At 39.5% G+C, this 19,980-nt stretch overlaps 1 protein-coding gene across 3 annotated transcripts in view; it reads left to right on the top strand.

The window, feature by feature from the left end:
• The window catches only part of ccdc186 (coiled-coil domain-containing protein 186), a 117,079-nt gene that overhangs the window by 43,157 nt on the left and 53,942 nt on the right, over positions 1-19,980 (top strand). For all 3 annotated transcript variants that reach the window (XM_046356517.1, XM_046356516.1, XM_046356518.1), the window contains 2 exons: positions 14,658-14,762; positions 19,193-19,291. In XM_046356517.1, coding sequence (XP_046212473.1) covers positions 14,658-14,762; positions 19,193-19,291 — 204 coding nt within the window. The remainder of the gene's footprint in view (positions 1-14,657; positions 14,763-19,192; positions 19,292-19,980) is intronic.

Raw genomic sequence — 19,980 nt, 5'->3', positions numbered from 1 at the left:
TTGGATAGGGAGCGTTGCTGCACAGCTATTTTTTTAGGTCTCTCCAGAGATGTTCAATCAGGTTCAAGCTCTGGCTGGGCCACTCAAGGACATTCAGAGACTTGTCCAGAAGCCACTCCTGCGTTGTCTTGGCGGTGTGCTTAAGGTCATTGTTCTGTTGGAAGGTGAACCTTCGCCCCCAGTCTGAGGTCCGGAGCGCTCTGGAGCAGGTTTTTATCAAGGATCTCTCTGTACTTTGCTCCGTTCATCTTTTCTTCGATCCTAACTAGTCTTCCAGTCCCTGCCGTTAAAAAACATCCCTACAGCATGATGCTGCCACCACCATGCTTCATCGTAGGGATGGTGCCAGGTTTCCTCCAGATGTGATGCTTGGCATTCAGGCCAAAGAGTTCAATCATCGTTTCATCAGACCAGAGAATCTGGTTTTCATGGTCTGAGAGTCCTTTAAGTGCCCTTTGGCCCATCTCCACAGAGGAAATCTGGAGCTTTGTCAGAGTGACCATACTGTTATTGGTCACTTCCCTGACCAAGGCCCTTCTTCCCCGATTGCTTAGTTTGGCTGGGCGGCCAGCTCTAGGAAGAGTCTTGGTGGTTCTAAACTTCTTCCATTTAAGAATGATGGAGACCACTGCGTTCTTGGGGACCTTCAATGCTGCAGAAATGTTTTTGTTCCCTTCCCCAGATCTATGCCTCGACACAATCCTGTCTGGAAACTGGACAATTCCTTGGACCTCATAGCTTGGTTTTTACACTGACATGCACTGTCAACTGTGGGACCTTATATAGACAGGTGTGTGCCTTTCCAAATCATGACCAATCAATTGAATTTACCACAGGTGGACTCCAAATTGGACTAACATCTCAAGGAAACATCTCTATGGAAACAGGATGCACCTGAGTTCAATATCGAGTCTCATAGCAAAGTGTCTGAATACTTATGTAAATAAGGTATTTCATTTTTTAAAAATGTATACTTTTTTGGTTTGTTATTGTGGGATATTGTGTGTAGATTGCTACGTTTTACATTAAAAAAAATCAATTTTAGAATAAGACTGTAAAGTAACAAAATGTGGAAAAAACCAAGGGGTCTGAGTACTATCCGAAGGCACTGTAATTTAACTTTATTGTGCCACGGATGCAAGTCGTGTATATACATTTAGTTATTACCAAGCATTAGATCTCCACATTGAATATGCTCATTGACTCTACCTTGGCACACATTCATGGACTCTACCGTGGCAAATAAAGGTGCAGTTCAGGAATTAATGTCTTTTGCAGTCATATCCAATACCAGGAGTATCAAACTCCAGTCTTTGAGTGATGCTGTGTCTGCATTAATGTATTATAATTATACACTTCAACAGTGTTTACAAGTCCTGGTCCTGGGAGATCAATGGTTACACGTTGTAACTATGCAATTGACTAGAAACATTATTTAACTAGCTTAAGGCTCATTTGTAATTCATATATACAGAAATATAATTTTAAAAACAGTACACTTCCTATGTGTCATGTAAATACTCTAAAACCGGTTAATTTCCTTCATCTGCATTGATCTGATAAGCACAGGATAGGTGTAGTATTTCATCAAATGAGAGAATTTCAACCAGTAGGGAATGTGAAACGCTTTATTGAAATAAGTTAATTATCCAAGTGTTCTAAATACATACATGCATTCTAAATATTAGAATTGTAATTTAATGAATACAAGTTAAATCTGTACTTCAATGCACATCTGGTGTGCATGATAAAAACAGAGGGAGAAGGTGGGGAGAGGGGTGTGAGAGACTGTAAAAGGAAAGAGGTAAGAACAGAGGAGCAGGGAAGACTGCAAATGCAGCGGCACGGGAAATTCAAAAATATTTCTTGAGAAATATTTAGCTTTCACACATTTTAAGAGCATGTTTTGGTTTTGTACAGACATCACCCAGCACCCTCACTTGAGAAGTAGAAATCAAAGGGAGAAAAACTGGGAATTTAATAACTACAGTTGACATAGCTAAGCAAATGGAAGATTACTCTTATTGCTATGCGGAAGGCTCTTGAAAGAGCCTTTGGTTGTAAATAGTATAGTCTATGGGATTGCCAGGGAACAGCACCCTCTTCGAAGAAGTAGGAGATGAAGATCTCCTGCACAAGGATTGCCTCTCTTACTGCGTTGTTCGACCCCATCCTTGAAACATCCTGCAGAGCAGCAGACCTTTCCTCTGGCACACGGCAGCGAGGTGCAGATCCTCCTGGTCCTCGTGTCCATGAAGTTATGCAGGACACAGGTCGCCTTCACACGCTCAAATTCCCCCAGGAGGCAGTCTCAGGTGGCCCTGATCACGCAACCGTGCAGTGTCCTACAGTGGTTCCTCCTTTAAAAGTTGCGTCATACTGCAGCACACCTTGCATTCTGTGGCACGTCACTTAATTCTCAGCCATTTCTTCTGTTACTGCAAGTTATTGCTAGATTGACCACCCAAGGGCATCTTTGAGAAGCATTTGATAGTATTCCATATCGGCATTACCAGAGAATTTAAAAACTTTTTTGTAGTAACATAGTATATGGAATTGATTTGAACAAATTTGGCTTAATTAATTTGATTAATATTATGGTGTTTCTGTTGGATGGAATGGAAAATATGGTGCTGTACGTGATTGTCGGGAGTAGGCTACAGGATTGGAGGATTCTAAATTTTTCGCCTTTATTAGACAACTTTGTTCCAATACATCTATAAATCAGTGATATTTATTCGTTATGGATCCATAACTAAATCATCTGTATTTTTTCACCAATTTTTTTTAACAAAATGTGGTTATTTGTTTATTAGGATACTGTGCTCTGGTATTCTGCGCTCTGGTACACTCGACGAGAGTGCTATGAAATCCATGTAGATAGTAGGCTAGACACATACATTTTTTAACAACGTTATTTTCTGATAAGAACAAGTTAATTGCATCTGCCGTGGAGCCCAGTTTCATAATATGACCATATTTCCCAGCTGCTTGGTGTCGTTTTGAAGTAATCGTGAAAAAACATGCCTTATTTTAGTGTTGCCAGCTCCTATTAGTTAATTTGAGCACCGTCGCACCAACTCGCCTTCTGAAAGTTCTATTCCCAGCTTATTGTTCAATGTCACAATGCCTGCTTTGCTATGGTTGGCAATGAGACCTGCTCACATTGTTTTATAGTTAAAATGTAAACAACAAAAATAATATTGTAACTCTGCGGTCTTCCCATTGTTTCCTATGGGGAGGAAATTTAGGCATGTCTGTTTATTTCGCAATGTGTATATTTAGATTTTTTCCCAAGTCAGACGCCATTTTATTCACGAGAATCTCCTCTTTCTAATTATGTAAGCCTGGGCAGCTAGCTTGGTTGTCATCAAATGCTAGCCCCAAAATACTTTTTGCCCTTGGAACGCTGAGCTCCCCCCATTGTTTTCCTATGGAGAGGCATGTCGGTGTATTTCGCCAAATATCTCACTGTGTATATATTTATTTTTTCAAGTCGGGTGTAACCGGTGTGAAATGGCCAGCTAGTTAGCAGGGTGCATGCTAATAGCGTTTCAATCGGTGAAGTCACTCACTCTGAGGAGCTTGAAGTAGTTGTTCCCCTTGCTCTTCAAAAGCCGCGGGTTTTGTGGATCGATGGGTAACAATGTTTCGAGGGTGGCTGTTGTTGATGTGTGCATAGGGTCCCTGGTTCAAGCCCACGTAGGGGCGAGGAGAGGGACGGAAGCTATACTGTTACATATGGATAGAGTAGAGTATAATAATTTTATTGTGCCAAGGATGCAAGTCCTATATACACACGTACTGTAGTTATTACCACGCATGAGATTCCCACATTCTAGCCTGTACATTGAATATATTCACTGATCATGCACTTTTCCTTGGCAAATAAAGGTGTGGTTCAGGTATGAATCTCTGAGACATTCTTTTTCAGTCATATCAAACTCCAGTCTTTGAATGATGCTGTGTCTGCATGTATGTATTACAATTATACACTTCAACAGTGTTTACCGCTCCTGGGACATCAATGATTACACATTGTAACTATGCAATAGTGTTACTGTATGCAGAATTCTTGACACAACCGAAGATGCTGCCATATCCTGCCAGCACGCCCACAAGCGAGCCACTCGGGAGAAGAATGATGACGCATGGAAGAGGGAAAGGAATGAGATGGGAATAAAAATGTGCTGCATAACTCGGGAGGGGGGGCTAATAGCTGAACAATAGACTATTCAACCATTACTAAAGAATAGTCAAATAGCCAAGCTAGGTGTGGAACCCCCCCCCCCCCCCCCCCCCATCACAGACCAGATTTGCCCTAACGACCAAGGGGTAGCTTGCTTCTCAATGTAAGAAAGTAATGACTTTTCAAATAAGTTACCTTGCACGTTATGTTAGCTGACAATTTGTTAGCTACGCTGTCCTTACGAACCACACAGCATATCATTACAGCAGTATGTAGTAGTAGTTATACATCACACTTGCCAGTATGTTAACTATAGGCTAACTAACATTATTAGTTTAGCTAAATGTTATAGTCGTTGTGCTTTCTCAATGGACATTCGGGTGTTAAGTTCGCTCTGGCTATCTATAGGCTGGACAATAGAACAAGTCAAAATTCACCCAAGGTTGAAAACGGCTTAAAAACGTTGGCGAAACACTAGCGTGAGCCCATAGAAAATCAATGTAATCGAACGTTCGCAGACCCTGTTTTGACTAGAGTGGTGCTTAGAATTTCATAAAAATGTATCCCTTTTTATTTTACCACTACAATCTGTTCGTCGGACAAAACTGGAAAAAAAACAACTAGTGTAGAAAGTAAACATCCGCACCTCGATAATGTCAACTGTGCTAGCTACACATCCATAGGCATACAGTTATTTTTTTATCTTCCACTACACAATAAGAAAGTAAATAGTTAGCTAGCTATGTTACTTCAGCTGCATTGCAAGGCAAGCTTACACAATTGTACATTCAATTTGCAGTAAATGCTTTAGCTAGCTAGATCGTTTACACCAATGTTTCACAAGACGACAGCCTGGTTTGCTGGTTTTCTCAGGAGTCCCTAAAATATTAAACAACACGAATTACAAATTCAGTCGCGCAACACAAGCAAGTCAGAACTTGCTAAATAGCGATTTCCGTAAATGAACTTTATGAAAAAAAAATATGCACAAATGTTTGTCTCTACATTAATTAAAATATTCATCTCAATTGTACATTTTGTCAGCCATCTTCACCTAGGGACGGGTGGCTCGCGTCAAAAAATCATCACTGGAACCACCCCTTGTGGTGGTCAAGAGCAATGAAGCCCTGGCGCCTACCTCTAAGTCCCACGGTGAAAGCTCACAACTTTTAAAGGAGGAACCACTGTAGGCCATGATTTTGAAGGAATCTCCAGTTGCAGGAATATGGAAGATAATTTCATTATTAGAATTTTACATTGCCAGGTCATTGTGGATTACTAAAGTATAATATCTATTATAACAAATCATGATAACGTTGCATGGACAGCTGCATGTGCGCACACGTGCATATGACATTAGCAGGATCATATCAAGGATAGCATCACAAATGAACACACAAATAACACTTGATGGATGCACATGCTGCGTTAGCACCGTTACAAGATCTACATGAAAACGACTCAGAAGGTGGGGAAGACATTAATATCTCTATCTATTATTCTGAGCCACAGCCTGAACCTACACTTCCGAGGCATAAGCTCTAAAAAGCGTGAACGATGCGCACTGAGCAGGTGCCTGTGCCACCACCAAATTAAACGGTGAGAGGCAGGAGAGTGGAAGCGACCGCATCGTTGGGATAGAACAAGCCACAGTCTGATTATCAGAAAAAAATCTCATCACTGAGAGAGCAGGCCCTACATCTCAAGCAAAAAACATCAGCAACGCACTCACCAGCTTTTGTTGTTTTCTGACATGCTACGGCATATCAGGCACTGTACTGTGGCTGACGTGCACAGGGAGCAAGGAGACTGGTGTATATATGGAGAGCTTCTGGTCAGACATACAGTACCAGTCAAATGTTTGGATTTATTCAGATTTCAAGGCACAATTAACCATCATGGCGACCACAGCATTCTGCAGCGATACTCCATTCCATCTGGTTTGCGCATAGTGGGACTATCATTTGTTTTTCAATAGGACAATGACCCAACACATATCCAGGCTGTGTGAGGGCTATTTGATCAAGAAGGAGAGTAGTGTGGTGCTGCATCAGATGACCTGGCCTAAACAATCACCCGACCTAAACCCAATTGAGATGGTTTGGGATGAGTTGGACCACAGAGGGAAGGAAAAGCAGCCAACAAGTGCTCAGCAGATGTGGGATCTCCTTCAAGACTGTTGGAAATGCATTCCAGGTGAAGCTGGTTGAGAGAATGCCAAGAATGTGCAAAGATGTCATCAAGGCAAAGGGTGCCTACTCCAATATAAAATATATTTGGATTTGTTTAAACAATTTTTTTAGTTACTACATGATTCCATATGTGTTATTTCATCATTTTGATGTCTTCACTATTATTCTACAATGTTGAAAATAGTAAAAAATAATGAGTAGGTGTGTCCAAACTTTTGACTGGTACTGTATATGGGATACCTTTCCTTTGGAGAAAACATTTCATGGGATCGCCTAAGAGAGATCATGCCTCACCTCTGTTTTGATGACAAAGCAAGAATGCGACTCCTGGAAACACACATTTGCAATGGTATCGACATTGAAAAATAATGGACTTTGACGCTTGATTTTGCAAATAAAAAAAATTAAAAGCTTTGTCCGGCTCCTTCCTTGACTTTCCTAAATGGTGGTATTTTAAACTGCTCATTTATCAGATTTTTAAAATCACAAATAGAAAAGTATTTAGAGCCTTTTAACCTGTTTTTTCACATCTATTCGTAACTTAACCCGCCAAGACAATGTGCTATAGGCGCAAATGCGTCTCTCTCCTTACTGAATGAATGACAAATAGGTGAATGGACGATAATTGTGCACCTACTTCACAATTGAAATAACTGAATGATTAACTGAATGATGAGGTTGAATTAATTTAAAGAGAATTGTGTAATGATGAGTTTGTTATGCTTATATCAGCAGCAAATCATTTGATGTGTGCCTTGGGGGTTGATACTATTCTATTTTATGTTTTACTTTGTAAAAATAAGCACTTATGGAACTGTTTTATTTACTATAACTCTTACTAATCGAATGTCTTGTAAGGGAAACGATAACATTCATCATGTTGCAGTAGACCTCTGGAATAATGCGAAACATATCCTTGAGTCTGTCAAGCGACGCAGACTATGCCAATTACTGAATTAATGACAAATGGAATGGGCGATAATTGTGCAAATTACTTAACAATACAATTTTAATTAGGCCTAACTGTAAGTTGAGGTTGTTTTAATTTAGAACAACAATAGTGTAAGGAGTTTGTGTTATGCATATTTATCAGAATTGGTGCTCATGTTAGTAATTTGACTGCACACCTTGCGGGTTGATATCATTCTCTTTTATATTTTACATCGTAAAAAGAAGCTGTTACAGTGACCATATTACCGCCACACAGGCAGGAATGAGTCATGATGGCAGTCAAATTCCAGGTGACTGTTTAGTCACGGTAATTAGGTTTCTCTAAGCTATGATGCTGCTGATGGTCATTAATAGCCTGCCAAACTTGCTAACTGCATGTTACTCAGCACTCTATTGTCCCCCTAATCATTCTGACATCAATGAAAATGTTATCGAAAATCTAATCAAACACTTCACGAGAGCGTATGAGCTCATGTCGCGCAACATTTCTATAGGCTTTGCAATTGCAGGAGAAAACAGAGTGATGGCCTCTATTAAAAAGAGGAGGATTCCATCAGCTTTCAAAAGGCTAGGCCTACTATATTTATCAACTTTCCTAGTATTAAGCACATTGCTTGTCTTTACAACAGGAGTATCGGGTACCTGGCTGGCATGAAAATTAACCATTGGAAAAGCATCCAAATGACATGTATTTATTTCAGAGACAGATGCATGATAATGGTTCATTCTAAATCAAAACAAAGTTCACACTTATTTAGTATATGTAAAGACAAGATTAAGGCCTATATGTTGTGATAAGGTTTTAATCACAACTAAAGTGTCCAAATACCTTTTTAAAATGAAGCACATTAATCTGCTTTACAACGAGTGTACAGCCTAACTGGCATTCATACACAGTGCGTGAGTTTCAAGTTTGGGAAGACCATTTTCACCATTATAAATGCACCTTTATAATAAAAGGATTTCCTGCATAATCACATTTGTGTTCGCTTTTGATAATGGTATTTTCCTTCTAATGGAACATTCACGCTTTATAGCCTACTGCCTTGCTGCACTTATAATGTGAAGAAATAGCCTAATAGTTTATCACCATTTTAAGCTGAAAATTCTGATCTGTTGCGTCAGGCTCATTGCTTAAAACAGTTTTTTTGATGCTCGTGGTTGTATTAATTTGGGATCTAGAGCATCCCACAACTGTCCCAGACTGTTTGGAATATGTATTTCTCACACAGAATAGAATGGGTCAACTTTTGTACTATGAGGGATAGTAGATTGACATAGACTAGTGAATTTGCTGTTCATTAGGTCTACTCATCTTTTAGGCTGACAAAGTCAATTAACCTCCCAAGTTTAGATAAGAAGAATAACCTCATACAATGCAATGAAAATGATATTCACCTGAAATAGCTTTCTACCAGCACCATACCATTCTCCAGTCCTCCAGACCTCTGTCACAGTGCTGTCCTTCACAACACCAGCAATCTCAGACAAATGGTCACAATGGTCTTTCTGAAGCGTTGCTTGATGAGGCTGAAGCACCCGTCGGCACAAACTTGATGTGGCCTGTGATCAGGAAGTGAAGGTTCAGACTGTGGTGGAGCTTGTGCATGGTCTGCCAGGTACAGACTTGTTTTGACCACTGCAGTTATCACAATTCAGGTCCACACATGTTTCCCCAACTCCGTAGTTGGTGAAGAAATGGTGCATGTAGTTGATGACTGCGCTGCTGCCTTTGCTGGATGACATGCCTTCATCAGTCAAGTAGTTGACTTGTGGTATTCCTTCACAGCAGACACCAAACAAGCTACACTTGCGATGGGTTAAAAATTTGATGGAACCTGGCTGCATAGGATCAGAAGGATAGTGCACCTGCAAACAACAAAATAACATTAAAATAAGTTTATCAAAGGAAAATGTAATGTAAAACGTAATCATTTTTTTATGCATTATTATCAGGTAAGTTTCACTTACCTCCAAATGTGCAGAGCAGGATCCATAATAAATACAAATACAATACTGCAAACAGAAACTGAAATGGTCCACCCACCCACACACAGTGTGGTGAAGAAGGTGCAATAGCACCTCTTCAACCTCAGGAGGCTGAAGAAATTTGTCTTGGCACCTAAAACCCTCAAACGTTTGGATGCACGAGAGCATCCTGTCGGGTTGTATCATCGCTTGGTACAGCAACTGCACAGCCCGCAACCGCAGGGCTCTCCAGAGGGTGGTTTGGTCTGCCCAATGCATCACTGTTGCATTGAGCAGACTGTTAAATAGCCATCACTAGCACAGTAAGGCTGCTGCCTATATACATAGACTAGTCACTTTAATAATGTTTACATATCTTGCATTACTCTTCTCATATGTATATGCTGTATTCTATACTATTCTACTGTAATGTAGTCTATGCCACTCTAACATTTCTCGTCCATATATTTATATACTCTTAATTGCAATCCTTTTCTTAGACTTGTGTGTATTGGGTATATGTTGTGAAATTGTTAGATATTACTTGTAGATATTACTGCACTGTCGGAGCTAGAAACACAATCATTTCGCTACACCCGCAATAACATATGCTGAACATATATGCATGTGACCAATACAATTTGATTTGAAACATCTTGGAAACTGAAAGTGATAACACACCTAAAATGATAACACACAGCCTGACTTCACGTAACCTCTGGAAAATACAGAAATAATGTCAGATAAATAAATGTAGTGCCAATCATGTTGGAGGTCAATTAAATAATCAAAACGTGTTGTTTATGCTTTACATACCAAGTGTAGTAATTTATTCCTTGTAGAGATGCCACACTGCTGCTTTTGTCACATGGGATGGCATCCGTTTTCCATCAAAGTGTTTGTGTCCTGGGTGGTGTCTTGATAACACTATTGCATTATCCTCTGCGTAGTTGTTGAAGTTCACAATTCGCTGCAAGTCCTCATGCTTCAGGTGCAACCTGTGCTTGCTTGGGCCAGCTCTCTTTTTGATGGGATGGGAGGCATTAGACCATTCTTCTTGTAAGACTGGTGGAGGAGAGTCAGGCATTTTACTGATGCTGAAAGACTAATTCCAGATCTAAATATTTTTGCGTTATTATACAATAAATAACCGTTATCACCGTCAGACACACCTGGCTATTTTGATGGGTCATGTAATTATCTGGCGAAGTGGAGTCTTTTGTTTAGACATGTTAGCTAAACAATGAACCATAATCCTAATCCATAGAGCACTAGCAATACAAACTGATAGTCATAGTTAGCTAGTTAGCTTGCTAACATTAGGCTATAACTAGCAATGCAAAATGGCATTCTGAAATAACATTACTACACACAGATCATAAACGTAACGTCAGCTAGCTAGCTAACAGTCAGCTTTAATTTGGGGTCTTTTGTTAAGCTAGCTATCTCCCTGTTTAAACAATACAAACCGATTGTCATAGCTAGCTAAAGTTAACCAAATAGGTTCAATGTTAGCTAGTTAGCTAGCAAAAATTTGGCTATAACTAGCAATCCTGAATTGACATTCTGAGAGATCATTACTACACACAAATCATAAACGTAATGTTAGCTAGCTAACATCATGCTTTAACTTGCGACGAAAACAACTTTCTGTCAAAATTTGAAACGTATATCTGAAACTGTAGCTAAACTCTTACCCGTACACAGTTAAATGTGGAAGTTTACATAAACTTAGGTTGGAGTCATTAAAACAAATTTTTCAACCACTCCACAAATGACTTGTAAACAAACTATAGTTTTGGCAAGTTGGTTAGGACATCTACTTTGTGCATGACACAAGTCATTTTTCCAACAATTGTTTACAGACAGATTATTTCACTTATAATTCACTGTATCACACTTCCAGTGGGTCAGAAGTGTACGTAGACTAAGTTGACTGTGCGTTGACTTCTTACGGCTGAGATCCCGCTAACGGGATCGATATGACAACAGCCAGTGAAAGTGCAGGGCGCCAAATTCAAACAGAAATTTCAGAATTAAAATTCCTCAAACATACAAGTATTTTACACCATTTTGAAGAGAAACTTGTTGTTAATCCCACCACAATGTCCGATTTCAAAAAGGCTTTACGACGAAAGCGCACCAAACGATGGTTAGGTCAGCACCTAGTCACAGAAAAAAGCAGCCATTTTTCCAGCCATAGAGAGGAGTCACAAAAAGCAGAAATTGAGATCAAATTAATCACTAACCTTTGATGATCTTCATCAGATGACACTCATAGGACTTCATGTTACACAATACATGCATGTTTTGTTTCGATAAAGTTCATATTTATATCCAAAAATCTCAGTTTACATTGGTGTGTTATTTTTAGTAATGTTTTGCTTCCAAAACATCCAGTGATTTTGCAGAGAGCCACACTAATTTACAGAAATGCTCATAATAGACATTGATAGAAGATACAAGTGTAATGCATGGAATTATAGATCCACTTCTCCTTAATGCAACCGCTTCTGTCAGATTTTAAAAAAGCTTTACGGAAAAAGCAAACCATGCAATAATCTGAGTACAGCGCTCAGACACAAGCAAGCCATACAGATACCCGCCATGTTGTAACGTCAACAGAAGTCAAAAATGGTATTATAAATATTCACTTATAATATAATAATAATATATGCCATTTAGCAGACGCTTTTATCCAAAGCGACTTACAGTCATGTGTGCATACATTCTACGTATGGGTGGTCCCGGGGATCAAACCCACTACCCTGGCGTTACAAGCGCCATGCTCTACCAACTGAGCTACAGAAGGACCACTAAAGTTACCACTTACCGTTGATGATCTTCATCAGAATGCACTCCCATGAATCCCAGTTCCACAAATGTTTGTGTTTGATAAAGTCCATAATTTATGTCCAAATACCTCCTTTTTGTTCGCGCGTGAGCACTAGATCCAGTCAAAAGTTTCCGTTACAGTTCGTAGAAACATGTAAAACGAAGTATAGAATCAATCTTTAGGATATTTTTAACATAAATGTTCAATAATGTTTCAACCGGAGAATTCCTTTGTCTTTAGACATGCAATGGAACGCAGCGAAATCTCACGGGCGCGCGAGACTGAGCTCAGGGCACTCTGCCAGACCTCTGGTTGAAACAGCTCTCATTATCTCCCCCTTCACAGTAGGAGCCTCAAACAAGGTTCTAAAGACTGTTGATATCTAGTGCAAGTGCAATCGGACCAAATTTACACTGTCTTGGATACGCAGAGTTGAAAAGCTACAAACCTCAGATTTCCCACTTCCTGGTTGGATTTTTCTCTCAGGTTTTTGTCTGCCATATGAGTTCTGTTATACTCAGACATCATTCAAACAGTTTAAGAAACTACAGAGTTTTTTTTATCCAATACTACTACTAATATGCATATATTATCATCTGTGACAGAGTAGCAGGCAGTTTACTCTGGGCACCTTATTCATCCAAGCTACTCAATACTGCCCCCCTGTCACCAAGAACTTAACCTCTTGCTCCTACCTGACACGCAGGCGTCCCATCTAGACATCTGGAAATACAAATGCGCTACGCTAAATGCTAATAGTACTAGTTAAAACTCAAACGTTCATTAAAATACACTGCAGGGTATTGAATTAAAGCTACACTCGTTGTGAATCCAGGCAACAAGTCAGATTTTTAAAATGCTTTTCGGCGAAAGCATGAGAAGCTATTATCTGATAGCATGTAACACCCCAAAAGACCCGCAGGGGACGTAAACAAAATAATGAGCATCGTCGTCGCTACACAAACCGCACAAATAAAATGTAAAACATTCATTACCTTTCACCATCTTCTTTGTTGGCACTCCTAGATGTCCCATAATCACTATTGGGTCTTTTTTTCGATTAAATCGGTCCATATATAGCCCAGATATCGATCTATGAAGACTGTGTGATAAACGAAAAAAAATAGCGTCTTACAACGTAACGTCATTTTTTTTAAATTAAAAAAGTCGACGATAAACTTTCACAAAACACTTCGAAATACTTTTGTAATGCAACTTTAGGTATTAGTACACGTTAATAAGCAATCAAATTGATCACGAGGCGATGTATATTCTTTAGCTGTCCGTCTGGAAATAATGTCCGGGTAAATCTCAACTAAATCCAGTCGGAGACCTGAAGAAATGGCTCGTCTCTTCTTCGTTTGACCAAGAAACAAAGCCTAGGCAAATTACAAGACTGTTGACATCGTGTGGAAGCTGTAGGTATTGCAACCTCAGCCCCATTTATTGTGGTTCGCCTTTATCAATGGGTTGAAGTGGCGGATGGATATATATTTCCATTTTCAGTGATCAGATTTTCCTGCGCTTTTCGATGAAACACACGTTCTGTTAGTCACAGCCGTGATTTAACCAGTTTTCTAAACGTCTGAGTGTTTTCTATCCACACATACTAATCATATGCATATACTATATTCCTGGCATGAGCAGCAGGGCGCTGAAATGTTGCGCGATTTTTAACAGAATGTTCAAAAAAGTAGGGGGTAGGTGTAACAGGTTAACCAAGTTACCCGCATTTGGCAGGCATACATTTTTTTCCCCCCTGTGTTTACTTTTTGAGCTTAAACTAGGTGGTCAGGCTTTTGTTAAAAATGCAAGGAAGTAAATTATTCTGATGAAAATAATCTATTTTCTTTCATGAACACAATGTAGGGAGAAGAATTGTTATATATTGCCTTGTTTCTTTGGTGTTGTGTGATGCACATGAACAAATGGAACACTATAGTCAATGCAAAGTAACGGTTGTCTTCGGGACCAAATTCCACCTGCCTGACTGTTCAGGTCGCCTTATCCCCAGGCCATCAGGCAACCGTTAATGACAACCTCTGCAATGTAATTGTAATTGGTTTGTGATTATACCGATGGAACAATCTTTGATTTGATGCGTATGAAATTGTTTGGTGAAATAAGGATAAAATGAGAGTAGCCAAATGACCCATAATTCTGCACATTTTGATGGTTGTATTTGTGTGACTGCATTTTTGATGGACTTTAATGAAATATTGATTTAAATGTTTATTTATTTAGACAAGCTAACTTTGTTTTGTCAACTTGACTCAAGTGGTATGTAAGTTTGATCATCTTTTTGTCGGCAGTCGTGTTCTTTTGTGTAATGTATTTGCAATTTTTATGGTACCATTTATTTTTGATGGCAACTACATTTTGAAAATACATTTACTGTTTTGCAAAAGGCCACAGTTCTGTGTCGTGTGTACAGGGTTTTGAAAATTGATGACATTGTTCACAAAATGCTTGTCTGTGATTGCGAAAAACTGTAACGTTCACTGGCTTCTTCTCGTCACAGGAGACTAAAGTTAAACTACGAGAGACCACGGCCAAACTCACCCAGGCCAAGGAGGAGACGGAGCAGATCCGCAAGAACTGCCAGGACATGATCCGCACATATCAGGTGTGCGTCTGTGTTTTCAAGATCCTAGATCAGCAAATCCTACTCTGAGACACTTAATACATATGGCCTCAGATCTTTGCTTTGGAATTGATTATGTTTATTCTATGTTTTTTACATTAGTGCCGGCTGTGGGCAAATCGGCCAGTTACAGACGGCTACATTTTCCACCTCATATTAACTAGGCTACTTTAAATTAAAAGTTTCAATTTGCCAGTCCGTTTACTTCTGAACAGAATGATACTTGTTGTTGTTCTATTCCACTGCTCCGACCAGCAAAGTTCTGAACTGGTTCGAACCCCCAAAAAGTACCGGTTTACATCATTCCTTTCTGTTCCTTTTTAAACCTCTGAAATATACTTTTTGTATTATTATGATTTAAGCAAACATTAAATTAAGTGCAGATAAAGTAGCTTGCTGTGGAGCGGGTAAGCAATTTAATCTGTATAGGAAATTCATTAAGAGCTCATGATTTAAGAGCTCATGATTTAAGCATAATGAAAGACAAACACACTGCTGCCTGTCAGTGTAGGGTGCGAGATGCAACTGAAATTTTGAGGGTGAGGAGACAGCGAGAGAGGATGGAGGAAGCTTGCTTTGAAGCTGAATTAGGCCCACAGAATTATACCTACAGATGAACGGCTTCTATGGAGGAAAGTTTAATGTCTTTGAACTTCAGATTTTGTTTAACGTTGGACCAGAGCAAACATTTAGCTAGATTGCTAACAAGCTTGTATGTGCAGAACGCCACTGCAGTCTTACCTTTTTGTTATGAAATCCAATGTGAAATGTGATGACCTTTAATGCAACCGCTGTCAGATTTTTAAAAAACTTTACGGAAAAAGCAAACCATGCAATAATCTGAGTACGGCGCTCAGAGACCAACACAACCCAAAAAGATATCCGCCATGTTGTGGAGTCAACAGAAGTCAGAAATAGTATTATAAATATTAAATTACCTTTGATCTTCTTCAGAATGCACTCCCAGGAATCCTAGTTCCACAATTTATGTTTGATTTGTTCCATCATTTATGTCCAAATAACTCCTTTTGGTTCGCGCGTTCAGTACACAATCTAAACTCACGACACGCGGGCAGATCCAGGCAAAAGTTCAGACGAAAAGTCATATTACAGTTCGTAGAAACATGTCAAACGATGTATAGAATCAATCTTTAGGATGTTTTTATCATAAATCTTCAATAATGTTCCAACCGGAGAATTCCTTTGTCTGAAGAAAAGCAATGGAACGCGCGTCACGAGCTCGTGGCTCCCTGCCAGACTCATTCCCCTCTCATTCTGCCCCACTTCACAGTAAAAGTATCAAACAAGGTTCTAAATACTGTTGCCATCTAGTGGAAGCCTTAGGAAGTGCTAAATGACCCCACAGACACTGTGTATTCCATTGTCCAAGAGTTAAAACTACAAACCTCAGATTTCCCACTTCCTGGTTGGATTTGTCTCAGGTTTTCGCCTGCCATATGAGTTTTGTTATACTCACCGACATCATTCAAACAGAAATGGAAACTTCAGTGTGTTTTCTATCTACTAATACTATGCATATATTAGCAACTGGGACTGAGTAGCAGGCAGTTTTTACTCTGGGCACGCTTTTCATCCAAACATGAAAATGCTGCACCCTAGCCCAAACAGGTTAACTAGCATTTGAAAAAAGTCAATCCTTTCTTCTTTAATTAAACCTCTCCCTAATTTCTCAATTACGCTTGTAACGTCATCAGTAGGGTACAATAACTTATGCAATGATTTCCAGTTGGCATGCATACGTTGGAATTATGCCGCTTTCATGTGCTAGTCGGAACTCTAAAATCTTCGACATGCTAACTTGTTGTAGTTACAGTGCCTTGCAAAAGTATTCATCCCCCTTTCCTATTTTGTTGCGTTACAACCTGTATTTAAAATTGATTTTTATTTGGATTTCATCTAATGGACATTCACAAAATAGTCAAAATTGGTGAAGTGAAATATAAAAAAAAAAATGAAAAGTGGTGCGTGCGTATGTATTCACCCCCTTTGCTATGAAGCCCCTAAATAAGATCTGGTGCAACCAATTACCTTCAGAAGTCACATAATTAGATTGCACACAGGTGGACTTTATTTAACTAAGTGTCACATGATCTGTCACATGATCTCAGTATATATATACACCTGTTCTGAAAGGCCCAAGAGTCTGCAACACCACCAAACAAGCGGCACCATGAAGACCAAGGAGCTATTCAAACAGGTCAGGGACAAATTTGTGGAGAAGTACAGATCAGGGTTGGGTTATAAAAAAAAATCAGCAACTTTGAACATCCCACGGAGCACCATTTTAAATCCATTAAGAATATGGCACCACAACAAACCTGCCAAGAGAAGGCCACTCAGAAAAACAAATTAATCAGAGAGTTAACAAAGAGACCAAAGATAACCCTGAAGGAGCTGCAAAGCTCCACAGCGGAGTTTGAAGTATCTGTCCATAGGACCACTTTAAGCCGTACACTCCACAGAGCTGGGCATTTACTGAATAGTGGCCAGAAAAAGCCATTGCTAAAAGAAAAAATAAGTGAACACATTTGGGGTTCGCCAGAAGGCATGTGGGAGACTCCCCAAACATATGGAAGAAGGTACTCTGGTCAGATGAGACTAAAATTGAGCTTTTTGGACATCAAGGAAAACACGATGTCTGGTGCAAACCCAACACCTCTTATCACCTCGAGAACACCATCCCCACAGTGAAGCATGGTGGTGGCAGCATCATGCTGTGGGGATGTTTTTCATCGGCAGGGACTGGGAAACTGGTCATAATTGAAGGAATGATGGATGGCGCTAAATACAGGGAAATCCTTGAGGGAAACCTGTTTCAGTCGTCCAAAGATTTGAGACTGGTACAGAGGTTCCCCTTCCTGCAGGACAATGACCCATACTGCTAAAGCAACGCTTGAGTGGTTTAAGGGGAAAGATTTAAATGTCTTTGAATGGCCTAGTCAAAGCTTAGACCTCAATCCAATTGAGAATCTGTGGTATGACTTAAAGATTGCTGTACACCAGCGGAACCCATCCAACTTGAAGGCCCTGGGGCGGTTTTGCCTTGACGAATGGGAAAAATTCCCAGTGGCTAGATGAGCCAAGCTTTTAGAGACATACCCCAAGAGACTTGTAGCTGTAATTGCTATAAAAGGTGGCTCTACAAAGTATTGACTTTGGGGGGTGAATAGTTACGCACGCTCACGTTTTCTGTTTTTTTTGTCTTATTTCTTGTTTATTTCACACCCAAAAATATTTTTCTTCTTCAAAGTGGTAGGCATGTTGTGTAAATCAAATGATACAAACCCTTAAATGTATGAATCCTTTATGAATTTTTCTGCAAGCCTGTGTGTGTGTGTGTGTGTGTGTGTGTGTGTGTGTGTGTGTGTGTGTGTGTGTGTGTGTGTGTGTGTGTGTGTGTGTGTGTGTGTGTGTGTGTGTGTGTGTGTGTGTGTGTGTGTGTGTGTGTGTGTGTGTGTGTGTGTGTGTGTGCTCGCACGTATACCACTGTGTAGCCGTTAGCGATGATGCTAATGAAAACAGTCTACTGGTAGATGGAAAAGCTTTCCCAAAAACCTTTTCAATTAAATGTTAACTACGAAGTAGCCTATGATTAACTGGCAGAATGACATCATGATTATTTTAATGAATCCAGTGGAAATTTGTTTTGCGTACTCTACCTGGAAAAACAAAACCTTTTTATTTTTAAAGATAATGTGGGCTATTTACCTAATTTTTTTTGTTTTAAGAAAATATATTATTTGAAGAACTAACCTTATTGTTGCAATAAATATTTGGCAGTGAAACTGTAAATAGACTTTAATCTCAAGAGAAGACAAGTTAAATGTTAAAAAAGGTTTAATGTTCTACTTGGAAACTATTCCTGATCATGTAGGCCTAGACCAAGATAATATCCAAAACAACTAACAATTCACTGAATTCATACATTTTCATTTAAATTGTACAGTCATTTCTTCCTACACAATACCACAACACATTTTTCCAATCTGGGAGATGAACTATAAAGTATTAAATTATTTCGCTGTGTATTTCAGATGTAACCAAGGCATTAGAGTGTACCAGAAGCCACCAAAATAGAGCTTCTTGGGCCAGACCCCCCCCTGGCCTGGCATCGCTAGGCTGGCTATTTTTTCTATTTGGCTGGCTAATCTATGTTCTTGTGGAAATCACTGGTTATTCTGACACGATCTTACCCTTAAATCGATCTCTTTACTTCTTGTTTCTTTCCTTCCTCTCTTATGATTTCTCTCCATCCGTCTTTACTCCTCTTTCTCTTACCACACCCTTGTTTATTTTTCAATTCTCTATCCCCATCCTCTCTCACTCCATCTGTTGCTCCTTCCCCCTGTTCCTCTCTGTGCTTTCTCTAACCCCCCCCCCGGCTTTCTCAGGAGTCAGAAGAGATCAAGTCGAACGAATTGGACGCCAAGCTGCGCGAGACCAAAGGCGAACTGGAGAAACGCAAACAAGAACAGACAGACCAGCTAGAGGTCCAACACAACACAGACACACACACACCGACATACACTTACACACTGCCCCATATCCACTACCTTCTTTTAAGATTTAAGAAATTATCAATATTTAAGCAATCGGTTCACAACTCAAAACACTTCAGACCTGCTGTTTCTCATTTATGCAATGCCCCGTTGCCATGGATATCAACTTAATTCAAGGGCACATTTTGTAGTATTTTGGGAAGTTTGTTTTTATGAGGATGTTTTAGCTTCGATTTGATTAATGTTGCTTTACTGGAAGTGATATTTCTGGTTTGCATTCACCTCACCTATGCTCTCCAGATTCAAACCTTTCACATATTGCTTGAGTAATATCCCAAAGTCACTTCATGCTACTGAGAAATAGGAAAGCTTTAACATGAACAAACTTTAACGGTGTCCAAAACAAAAGCAGATATTCTGAAATGGAAGCAAAACCATATCTCATTGGCTAAATCATTTAGAACAGTTAAAGATGGACGATCTGAATGAACATTCCAAAATGTTGTAGGAAAGCATCAGTAGTTTCATTAGTCACATGGTATACACCGTCAAATTAAATGCTTACTTGCAGGTTCCTTCTCGACAGTGCAATAACAATAAGTAATAATACACTATAAAAAATATTCTCAAAATTATGCTAATTGAGCTATTCTTACTACTGTACATATTCTAGAAAGCAT

This window comes from Oncorhynchus gorbuscha, linkage group LG07, assembly GCF_021184085.1.
Source record: "Oncorhynchus gorbuscha isolate QuinsamMale2020 ecotype Even-year linkage group LG07, OgorEven_v1.0, whole genome shotgun sequence".
Classification (NCBI taxonomy): Eukaryota; Metazoa; Chordata; class Actinopteri; order Salmoniformes; family Salmonidae; genus Oncorhynchus; species Oncorhynchus gorbuscha.
The sequence above is the reverse complement of the archived record's forward strand: the minus strand, read 5'-3'. Positions and strand labels throughout refer to the sequence as shown.